The 12,329-nt window shown below is 38.6% G+C and overlaps 1 protein-coding gene across 1 annotated transcript; it reads left to right on the plus strand.

The window, feature by feature from the left end:
* Positions 1 to 6,664: 6,664 nt before the first annotated feature.
* LOC308418915 (vomeronasal type-1 receptor 53-like) lies at positions 6,665 to 7,600 on the plus strand (the record flags this gene model as incomplete). Its single annotated transcript, XM_080914442.1, is given in 2 exon segments — positions 6,665 to 6,901; positions 6,905 to 7,600. Coding segments are annotated over 2 exon segments (933 nt in total).
* Between the last annotated feature and the right edge of the window lie 4,729 nt (positions 7,601 to 12,329).

A 12,329-nucleotide genomic window follows, 5' to 3' on the forward strand; every position in this document is an offset into this window, starting at 1 on the left:
GAGAGGTCCCCCTGACAGATTTTCCACATAATGAGTAAAAAGTGTCCTTCCTTATCTTTTTTGATAACTTTTGGTTGGAAATTTACTTTATTTGATATTAGAATAGCCACTCCAGCTTGCTTCTTGGAGATGCTTGCTTGGAAGTTTTTTCGCAACCCTTTTAATCTGAGATAGTGTCTGTCTCTGTCTCTGAGATGAGTTTCCTGTATGCAGGAAAAGGTTGGATTTTGTTTATGTATCCAGTCTGATAATCTATGTCTCTTTATTGGGGAGTTGAGTCCATTTATGTTAATAGATATCAAAGAATAGTTGTTTCTGTTTCCTGCCATTATTGCTTTTTTGGGTTGAGTTGTGTCTGTGTTTATTTCTTCTTTTAGTTTTCTTGTTTAGGAGTTTTCTTGTTTTTTCCATGCTGTATTTTTCCTCATTGTATTGGGTTTTCCACCTATAATTCGTTGTAGTGCTGGGTTTGTGGTCAGATATTGTGTAAATTTTGATTTGTCTTGAAATATCTTCATCTCTCCATCGATGGTGATTGATAGTTTTGCTGGGTATAGCAGCCTGTGCTGGCACTTGTGCTCTCTTAGGGTGTGATGATGTCTGTCCAGGCTCTTCTAGCTTTCATACTCTCTGTTGAGAAATCGGGTGTGATTCTGATTGGTCTGCCTTCATATGTTACCTGACCTTTTTCCCTTGCTGCTTTTAGTATTCTTTCTTTGATTCGGGCACTTGATGTTTTTACTATTATATTTCGGGAGGTATTTCTCTTCTGGTCCAACCTGTTTGGAGTTCTGAAGGCTTCTTTTATGCTCGTGGTCATCTCATTCTTGAGGGTAGGGAAGTTTTCTTCTACGATTTTGTTGAAGATATTTACTGTGCCTCTTAGTTGATACTCTTCTCCCTCTTCTATTCCTATTATCCTTAGGTTGGGTCTTCTCATTGTGTCTTGGATTTCCTGGACATTTTGGGTTAGAAGCTTTTTGTTTTTTGCATCTTCTCTGGCTGTTTTGTCTATGTTTGCAATGTTGTCTTCTGCCCCCAAGATTCTCTCTTCGATCTCTTGTAATCTATTGGAAATGCTTGCTTCTGTGACTCCTGATTTCTTTTTTTGGTGTTCTGCCTCTAGGGTTATCTCTTTTAGCGTTTTCTTTATTGTGTCAATTTCTGTTTTAATTTCCCTCTTCAATTCTTTTATTTCTTTGTTTCTGTTTTCCTCTAGTTCTTTGAGTTCTTTGAGTGTTTTTCTTGTTTCTTCTTTAAAGGCTTCTGAATCTTTTTGCTTTTCCTCCCTTTCTTGTTTAAGTATCTCCATCAGCATCTTGAGGTATGATTTCAGGTCTGTGTCTTCTTTTTCTGGAGTGTTTGGAAGTCCGATGTTTGCTGTTATGGGATAGCTGGGTTCTGGTGTTGCTGGATTGTCTTGGTTTCCTTGGGATATACTCTTTCACTTTCCTCTTGCCATTATGTTGTCAGTGATATGTTCTTGCCTTTCCCTTGTATTTGGTCTGTGTCCCTGGATCTCCACTGGTCCAGGTGTCAGATGGGCCGAGCCTTGTTCTATGCCTCAGAGTCGCCGGGTAGGAACAGAAGTTCCAATATTCTGTTCCTTTTCGCTGACTCAGGCAGGGCAGGACAGGCCAAGGCAGGGGGTGCACTTTCTGAGTGCACTCCGCAGAGATCTCTCTGCTTCCCGGCAGCCCAGGTCTCCCACCCACCAGTTGCTCAGCCTCTGCGAGCCGCCGTTCCGGGTGGCAGATGGGCCAGGCTCAGCTCTGCGTCCTGAAGTCGCCGCCGGGTGGAAACAGAAATTCTAAGTTTCTGTTTCCGGTCGCTGGATCAGGCAAGGCAGGGCAGGGCAAGGCAGGGGGTGCACTTCTGTGTGCACTCCAAAGAGATCTCTCTGCTCCCTGGCAGTCCAGGTCTCACACCCACCAGTTGCTCAGCCTCTACGAGCCACAGTTCCCGGTGGCAGATTTGCCAGGCTCCGCTCTGCATCCTGAAGTCACTGCCGGGTGGAAACGGAAGTTCTATGTTTCTGCTCCCGGGTGCTGGATCCGTCAGGGCAGGGCAGGGCAAGGCGGGGGGTGCACTTTCTGTGTGCACTCCGCAGATATCTCTCTGCTCCCCAGCAGCCCAGGTCTCCCACCCACCAGTTGCTCAGCCTCTAGGAGCCACCGTTCCGGGTGGTAGTTGGGCAAGGCTCCACTCTGCGTCCTGAAGTCGCCGCCTGGTGGAAACAGAAGTTCTAAGTTTCTGTTCCTGGTCCCTGGATCAGGCAAGGCAGAGCAGGACAAGGCATGGGATGCACTTTCTGTGTGCACTCCGCAGAGATCTCTCTGCTCCCCGGCAGCCCAGGTCTCCCACCCACCAGTTGCTCAGCCTCTATGAGCCGCCATTCCAGGTGGCAGATCTAAATTTGTTTTTTATTATGCTATGGCTAGGTATGGCTCCCATAGACTCATGTGTATAAACAAGCCTATGGGAGCCAGGCAGTGAAAAGTTGTGGTTTAAATAAGCTTAGTCCAGGTAATGGCACCATTAAAACATTGCTGAAGTAGGTGTGGTCTTTTTTGAAAAAAGTGGTCCATTGTGGGGATGGGCTTTGAGTCCTTCATCCTAGATTTCTGGAAGATAGTCTTATCCTGTTTGCCTTTGGAACAAGATGTAGAACTCTCAATTCCTTTTGTATCATGTCTGCCTAGATGCTGCCATGCTCCTGCCTTGATAATTGACTGAACCTCTGAACCTGTAAGCCAGCCACAATTAAATGTCCTCTTAAGACTTGTCTTAATCATGGTGTCTGTTCACTGCAATAAAACCCTAACTAAGACAGAATCTTTAAAAGAAATGGAGCTGCAGTTTCAAAGCTGCACAGTGGACAGTGTCACAGTGTGCTGGGAATCACTCCTAGTTCACCTAGAGCTACTAGAACTTAGAGGTTGTTCTTATCCTGGGCTCTGACCCAGGGGATGTCTCAGTAAGGGACATAGGTGCGAGTTATGAAATATTATGCTGAATGTTGGTGGTTTTGCCTGGTGTTTTCTCCAGGTGAGGACTACTGTCTAGGAAGACAGGCAATACTACTCTATTTAGCTCATTTCTATGAAGTTCTGATAGTTATTAGAAGGCTTTGAGTATGAATAACACATTAGTTGAAGATTGTATACATACATATGCACAGTTGAATGTGCTAAAAGGCCTGGTGCTGGCAGGTGCTCAAGGCTATTGTTTGTATCTCTCCAGACAAACTGATGTTCATAGTTTCAGGACATCTTATTATTCTCTATAGTTGTTTTTGTGAGAGAACTCAACTTTCAGGTTTTACGCCCATACTAATAAGGATCCTTTGTCTTTATGGCAATCAGCTCCTGAATCCATAATGCCATGGATATAGCAAAAAGATTGCTGCCTCCTGAAAATCCCTGGCTTTCCTAAGCAATTTATGTTTTATAGAGCTATAGATATTGAAGTGAGCCTAATAGTAGCACAATCTTCATCCCACTATAAAGAGGAAGACAACCCTCACTACTCAAGGAGTTTGATAATGTGATGCCTTTATAAGGATTATTTCCTCCCCCTCTTATTTTCCCTCCCCCCACTCTGTGTATGTGTTTCTCTGTCTTTTGTTTCTATCCTCCTGCCTGCCTGCCTTTCTGTCACACCCCATGTCTGTCTTCATCTCTTTGTGTTTGTATTTATTGGAACAGAAAAGATTGCATTTCATAAAAATGATAAAAGAAAAGCATGTTAGTATTATTTCATTGTAACTGCTAGTGTCTGCATATATTTCTTGGTTTTTAAACTTTTAAAACTTCATCAATGTGCATATTACCTTCCTTGAAATGTGTGTATAACACACATGCTTGCCAGTATGAATCCATATGGGTCACAAGCTGACATTCAGGTGGAGTGCCAGTGTGATCTGATATACTTAAGCATGAAGGCAGATGGAGCCTTGGTTGCAGTATATTTTCTTGGGGTTAAATGGCACAATCACAAACATATTGTCCAGAATCAGAAAGTGTAACTTTATGTTACCTCACCACTGAAACCGAATTCCCCTACTCCTCTTCTGTTTCTTCTCTGGTCCTTCCTTCTGCCCAGTCCTGTGTTCCCTTCCTTAAGACTGAGGTCAAGGAGGAGCTCTGTTATTATAAAAAATTTAAAAATCACAGGAATGGAATGTCATAGAGCTTAAATAAGGCTCTGGGGTTTATGACCACTGATCTGTTAAAGAACCAGCTTTTTGTGTTGATACAATTTTAACGTGAGAAAATAAAAAATTATCAAATATTGTCACCAACTACACACCTCAGCACTGTATTACTAATTTTTATCTATTGTTTATGAATTTTTTAATATGTTACTTATTGTGTTATTTCATAATTTTTTTGACTTTTTAAAGATTATAGTAAAATTATATGAATTATGTGTTTTCCTGTCTCCTTAAAACCTTTTCAGATAACCCCCACCTTCATCCCCCCTTTTGCTTTCTTGGCCTATTTTTATTACATAACACTTATTCTTAAATGCATAAGTGTTTAAGACTACAACATGGTCCATCTGTGTAATGATCCTTTTATGTGTGTTTTCCATGATGACTTTGGTTTTGGATAACCAATTGGTGTGTTCTCCCCATAGAAGAGAATTTCTTCTATTCTTAGCTTTACTTTGCCTGAAGTTCATTGTGTAGGCTGAGTATTGAGCTTTTCCATACCTTGGCGTATTTGATTTTGTATTTGTTTAGCTCACGTTTTGGCAGCCACATCCCATTAATCTGCCCAGAAGACAAAATATCACAGCAAACTTCCTGATTAACCAGCTATTCAATCATTCCACCTATCTTCTGCAGTGTTCTCTGAACCTTGTCTGCAGGAATTATTGGTAGAGGGATCCACTGAGACTTTGGTACACAACTCTGCACATTGATTGGTTGTAGATTTTTGTTATGGTCTTCATCTGTTCCAAAGAGAATGTTTAGAATATTTTAAGCACTCATGCTTCTTGTTAATAGAGTTCAATATGATTTGAAAAAGTATGAAATTATTTTATTTCACATGCTTGATTTTCATTTGATAATACTTTACTTGTATCTGTGAATTCTTTTTGTACAATAGTATAGGCCTCATTCATACTAAATGTTCCTTAAAGGAAATGACAAGTTCTACCTAAAAAACTTACTGCATTTCTCATGTCCTTGGTCTGGCTTCTCTGATGTCTTGAAAAGCTTCTGAACCTAGAAAGAGAAGGGTATTGAAGACTCCCATGGAGCTTGTTTTTCTAGACTGGGTGGATACTTGTCAATACTCATGACCATAGAATGGGATGGCTCTAAGTCTATTATAACTGTAGTTTTATTTACCACTCTTATCTTAAATACCAAATAAAAAAGAAGTAAGAGTATGCTCACACTGATCATAGATTCTGTGTCTTTTCAGAGAATCATAGGTTGGATGCAGAGTCATTTAGATTACAGAGAAAGACCAGGATTTCACATTGTTTGGAAAAGGAACCTGGTTCCATCATGCTACTGTTTTGGTCATTTTGAATTCTATGCTTTAGGCAGTGAAAGAGCTGATAAGTCATTAATATAGCTGTATTGTCCCTCCCAGCACACATGAAAATGGACTGCATGAGAAAACTATCAGCTGGCGTGTCTGTCAAGGTAATTATTTGCCAGAAAATATTCCATGTTTGATGGTTATGTATACCACATGTTCTTTCATACCTCTGACAGAGGTACAAAACTGATGGTCTATATGATCTTTAGGATGTGAATGGACCTCTGAATGGATAAGGTCACACACCGAAGAAATGACAGTGTAGTATTTGATTTAGAGTCCATATTGATAATCATTTGTTATGGAGATTTATTTACAATATTTGGTCTTGCTAGGCAGTGTTTTCACATGTCTTTAATCCAACCACCTGAGAAGGTAGAAACTGAAAGATCTTTTAGATAGAGGACAGACTGGTCTACAGAGTGAATACTAGGACATCCAGGACTACACAGAGAAACCCTGTCTTGTAAAACAAAGAAAGAGAGAGAATAAAAGAGAAAGAGTGAGTGAGAGAGAGAGAGAGAGAGAGAGAGAGAGAGAGAGAGAGAGAGAGAGAGAGAGAGAAAGCAAGAATGAATATTTTTTCTAGCGGGGTGATAATGGAGCAGAAAAAAGCAGGCACTGAAGTAAAATGACTCTGTGCACTGGAACCCATGGGTTCACAGTTACCTAGGAGGGCATATTTCTAATTTTATACAATCTTCTCTATTCAAGTTCATCACATAGATAAAGCTTGTTTATTTCTGACAATCATGTGGAATGTAGCTCTTGCTCCAGAATAAACAAAAATCATGGACCAAGAGAAGGATTGTTTCTTAGAATTCATGGAAATGTTTAGTGTACAAGAAAGTTTGTATTCTGAGGCAGCTCCACAATTGTACACACAGTTTTTCCTTGATTGCAAAGTATTAGGACAGTGGGCAAAGTGGGGATGAACTTGATGTGTGAACTGGAACTATATTGGGTGCTGTGGAATCTGGATGAGGTGATATCTTGTTGCCAGCTCAGTGTTGTTTAGCATTTGTGAACTAGTCAGTATTTTGTAATGAATTGTTTACACTTGTCTTCTCAGGTTTTTGGTATTTGCTTTCTACCCACATATAATGAATAAAGACAAGATACTCCACACTGATATAAACATAAAAATAACCTTGTTCTCTGAAGTGAGTGTTGGGATCTCAGCTAACAGTATCCTGTTTTTTGCCCACCTCTGCATGCTCCTTTGTGAGAACAGGCCTAAGCCCATTGACCATTATATTGCTTTCTTGTCCCTAATCCAATTAATGCTGCTTATAACTATGGGCCTCATAGTTGCGGACATGTTTATGTCTCAGGGGAGATGAGACTATACCACATGCCAATCCATTATTTTTTTGCAGAGACTTTTGAGGGGACTCACCATTTGTGGTACCTGTCTGCTGAGTGTTGTTTGGACTATCACACTTAGCCCGAGAAGCTCCTGTTTAACAAAGTTTAAACATAAGTCTCCCCATCACGTCTTGTGTGCCTTTCTTTTATTCGGTGTCCTCTATATGTCTTTTAGCAGTCACCTCTTTGTATCAATTATCACCACACCCAATTTGACCTCAGAGAATTTTTTATATGTTACTCAGTCCTGTTCACTTCTACCCATGAGTCACTCCAGAAATAGAATGTTTTCATCACTGATGGCCATCAGGGAAGCCTTGCTTCTCAGTCTCATGGCCCTTTCCAGTGGGTACATGGTGCGTCTTCTATGGAGGCACAAGAAGCAGGTCCAGCATCTTCACTGCACCACCATCTTTTCTTCAAAAGCATCCCCAGAGCAAAGGGCCACCAGGACCATCCTGATGCTCATGAGCTTCTTTGTAATTCTTTACATTTTGGAAAATGTTGTCTTACACTCAAGGATGAAGCTCAAGTGTGACTCATTATTCTACGCTTTCCAAATTATGGTGTCCCATAGTTATGCCACAGTCAGCCCCTTTGTGTTTATTTTCACTGAAAAGCGTATAATTAAGTTTTTGTGCTCAATGTGTGGTAGAATCATAAATGTTTGATTATTCAGTGATGGGTATGACTTCTTAATATAATCCAGGATGTTGTCATAAGAGATTTGGAACACAACAGTTGGGAACATTCAGTGGATTAAATTGATATACAAAAATCATCTGTTTTCTTTTAAATCTGTTTATTCTCTGTGTAGATAACAAGTGTATATATAAAATTAAACCTTGTGCCCTCTCAGATAACATATGGCAATTATATTTCTCAGTACAGTTTCAAAGAACTGTGATATGTCTCTCATGTGATCTGAGTTCACAAATTGCATTTAAGATCCACAGAAAGATTTGGTTTTGAGTATTAAGAGTGCCCCCCCCCCCCTCTCTCTCTCTCTCTCTCTCTCTTTCTTTCGCTCTCTCTCTCTCTCTCTCTCTGTATGTGTGTGTGTATGTGTCTGTGTGTGTATGTACTTGAGTGCAGGTACTCATGGAGGTCAGAGGTGTCAGCTACTCTGAAACTAGACTTTTATGCATTTGTAGGTCACCCAGTGTGGCTGTTGGTAATTGACCATTAGTCTTCTATGGAGCAGGATATGTAACTGCTGAGCTGACACTCTTGCACATTCCATGACTTTAACTATGCTATATATAGAACATTTCTAATTATTCCATTATCTTAGTTGTTTATATTTGGCAAAATACATAAAAAACAATATTTTGAGACTCAATTATCACACAATCCAGGAAATACAGAATATGGAGCCAGAAGTATATTTAGATGACCATACTCCCATTTGCCTTATGATGCTCAGATAGCTATATTTAAAATAATAAAAGGTAGGAAAGCCACTGTTTGGTGATGTCAGAATGTGGAATCAGATCAGTTTCTCTATGTTGAGGAATATTATTAATACTCCACCAGGAACATTTTCAACATCTACCATGCCAGAAAGACACAAATACACTGAATTACATCTTGGAAGAGTTAAACTTATAGAAATGATTAACAAAGTACTTTATATGAGGTCAATACTTCCAAATTTAAGTATTAAATTAGTCACAGATAACTTCTTAGCTGTAGTATCAATAAACATCATGAAAACTGTGGACTTGTATTCCTTCATAATGGATATTTAACCACCCTTCAGCACACTTTGTACAGGGGAACACAATCTTAGCCACCCACTTTACATAGCTAAAAACTCTCAGAGAGTAACAAACTTCACAACTCTGAACACACTCAGAAACACATTTCACTCAGTAAAACTTTTATGTTACTCACAGTGAGAAAATGTCACCTACATGAAGCACCACACCTAGATTCCAGTGATTTCCATGCTGACACTGATATGTAATCTAAAGAAATAACTGCATACTGATTGTAGAAACAAGAAAGACTAAAGAACATCTGTTGTGTGTTCTGTCTTCACTTGATTGAAGCCACAAACAAAACAACATGCAAAAACACTTAAAACAACAAGAATGGAGAATGAAGAAGAAACCACACAACTGTAAGTTGTATAAAATACATAAGCAGCATTGGCCCTGGTGACTAAAGTCTGTAACCCTGAGATTGAAACAGCAGAATAACAAGTTCAAGGTCAGCACCAGATATAGAAGTAATTTACATTAATACACCACAGCCAAAAACCAAATATAAAAATAAGAATAATAGTATTTTTTAAAATCCTAAAATAGGTTGGATGTTACTGATGCATGTATTTAATCCTAACACTTAGGAGCCAAAACCAGAGTAATAACTGAGTTGGAGGCTAGCCTAGTCTGCAGATTAGAATTAATTCAATGACAGGCCTGGCTACACATAGAATCACTGCTAGAAAAAAATCTAAACCAAAGCAAACAACAACACCAACAACAATATTACCAAATAAACACATGGAAAATAGGCACAGGAAAGGATTTTATTTGTCTGGTTTCTCCTGGGTGAACAGCATAAAACCTACAGTGAGGTAACACAATCATGTATCAGCACAGTATGGTCTCTGACTTTTAGAGAATGGCAAACACTCTGAACTTTGGGGTGGGGAGACGTATGAAGGATTTTATTCACAACTCCATGAAGAATACTCCGAAAACCACAGGCAATTCAGGGGAGCTCCCACAGTTCCTTATCCTAGTGCAGAGAAAGTAATATGAAATGTTTAATGACCATTTAAAAACACCCATGTTGAGAGCTAGAGCTGACCCACTGCCATCAAATCTCACAGCATGCCTACAGGTAGATGAAGACCCAGGACCAAACATCCTTTGGAACCCACCAGTGATTCCCCACTTTCTCTCCACTAATTATTTAGGGAGAGACTGCTGGGAACACTGAAGGCTCAGGTATCATGGTGCTACTTGGGTCTGGACCCTTCCAGACCACATCTGTGCCCAGAGCTAGAGCTGTTCCACCATCACTGGAACTCACAGCCTGTCTGCAGAGTGATGAGCACCTTGGAGCAATCATCTTCTAAAACCCACAGGTCTACAGACTCACAGGAAAGACAAGCTCCAGTGAGAGACAACAAGATTAAGTAGAATCTCAGATAACCTGACAGAAAGAGGCAAGCAGAAGAACCTAAGCAACAGAAACCAAGACAACCTGGCCACATCAGAATGCAGTTCTCTCACCACAGCAAGTAGTGGACATCCCAACAGACAAGAAAAACAAAATTTGGTCTTAAAAATCATATCTCATGTTGATGATGGAGGACCTTGAGAGGTACATAAATATTTGCCTTAGAGAAATACAGGAGAACACAGGTAAACAAGTACAAGCCCTTAGAGAAACATAGGAAAACAAAATCAAACAGGTGCAGGAATTAAACAAAACTATCCAGGATCAAAAAATGGAAATAGAAATAATAAATCACAAAGAGACATAAACCTGGAGTTAGAAAACAGGAAAAAGATCAGGAGTCATGGACTCAAGCAGGAATATCAGAATATAAGAGATGGAAGAGAGAATCTCAGAGGCAGATGATACCATAAAAAATGTTAACACAAAAGCCAGCAAAAACAAACAAACAAACAAACAAACAAACAAAAAAAAAACCCCAAGAACAAAAACTAAAACTAAAACTAAAAGCTCCTAACCCAAAACATGTAGAAACTCCAGGACACAATAAGAAGAAAAAAAACCTAAGGATAATAGGAGTAGAAGAGAGCAAAGACTCCCAAATAAAAGGCCCAAAACTATCTTCAACAAAAATATAGATGAAAACTTCACTAACCTAAATAAAGCAATGACCATGAAATACAAGAAGCCGGCAGAATTCTGAATAGATTAAACCAGAAAAGAAATTCCTCACATCACATAATAGTCAAAAAGAAAAAGAAAAAAAAAACCCAAATGTTCAAAACAAATAAAGAATATTAAAAGCAGTAAGTGAAAAAGGTCAAGTAACATAAAAAGGTAGACCTATCAGAATTACAACAGACTTCTCAAAAGAGACTATGAAAGCTAGAAGATCCTAGACACACATCATTCAGATCCCAAAAGTACACAAATGCCAGCCCAAGGTTACTATATCCAGTAAAACACCCAATTGCCATAGAGAAGTCAAGATATTCCAAAACAAGACCAAATATCCAAAATATCTGTCCACAAATATAGCTCTACAAAAATGGATGGAAACTACACATTAGGAAAAGTAAGAGAGTAATATTCTTAAATCAAATCGAAAAAAGAAAAACAAACAAACACAATTTTGGCTCTAACAGCAAAAATAACTGGAAACAACAATCACTATTATTTAATATCTTTTAATATTAATGACTCAGTTACCCAATAATAAGATATAAACTATCAGAATAGATATATAAACAAACCCAGCATTTTGCTCCATACAGAAAACTTATTTCAGTGACAAAGACAGACACCATCTCAGAATAAAAGGCTGGGAAAAACATTTTCAAGCAAATGTTCCCAAGAAAAAGGTGGAGTAGCAATCCTAATATTGAATAAAATAGTTATTTAACCAAAAGTTATCAGAAAGATAAGGAAGAATAGTTTTTATTCATCATAGGAAAACTCTGTCAAGATGAAATTTTTTTTTTTCAAGATGAACTTTCAATCCTTAACATCTATGATCCAAATGCAAAGAGAGCTACATTCATAAAAGGAACTTTACTAAAACTCAAAGCATACATTATACTACACACAACAATTGTGGGAGACTTCAACACCCCACTCTAATCAATGGATAGGTCATGGAAGCTGAAATGAAACAAAGACATGGTGAAACTAAGAAAAGTTATGAACCAAATTAATTTAACAAACATTTATAGAACATTTTATCCTAAAACAAAAAAATACCTTCTTCTTAGCACCTTATGGAACTTTCTCCAAAATTAACCATATAGTCAATCACAAAACAGGCCTCAGCAGGTACATAAAAATAAGCCCATGCATCTGATCAGATCATCATTGACTAACCTGGTCTTCAATAAAAAGAAAAAAAAAACAAAATTCTCATGTAAACATGAAAGCAGAACAATGCTCTGCTTAATAAATTTGTCAAGGAAGAAATAAAAAAGAAAATAAAAAACTTTTTAGAATTTAATAGAAATGAAGGCACAACATACCCAAACTTAATGGATCCAAAGAAAGCATTGTGAAAAGGAAAATTCACAGCACTGAGTGCCTTAAAAAAACTGGAGAGAGTATAGACTAACAGCTTGACAGGACACCTTGAAAATGAGCATATTAATCCAAGAGGAATAGATGGCAGGAAATAAACTCAAATCTGAAATCAATCAAATAATGGCAAAAAGAACTAGA

Source organism: Micromys minutus, assembly GCF_963924665.1.
Source record: "Micromys minutus genome assembly, chromosome: 3".
In the NCBI taxonomy this organism is placed as follows: domain Eukaryota; kingdom Metazoa; phylum Chordata; class Mammalia; order Rodentia; family Muridae; genus Micromys; species Micromys minutus.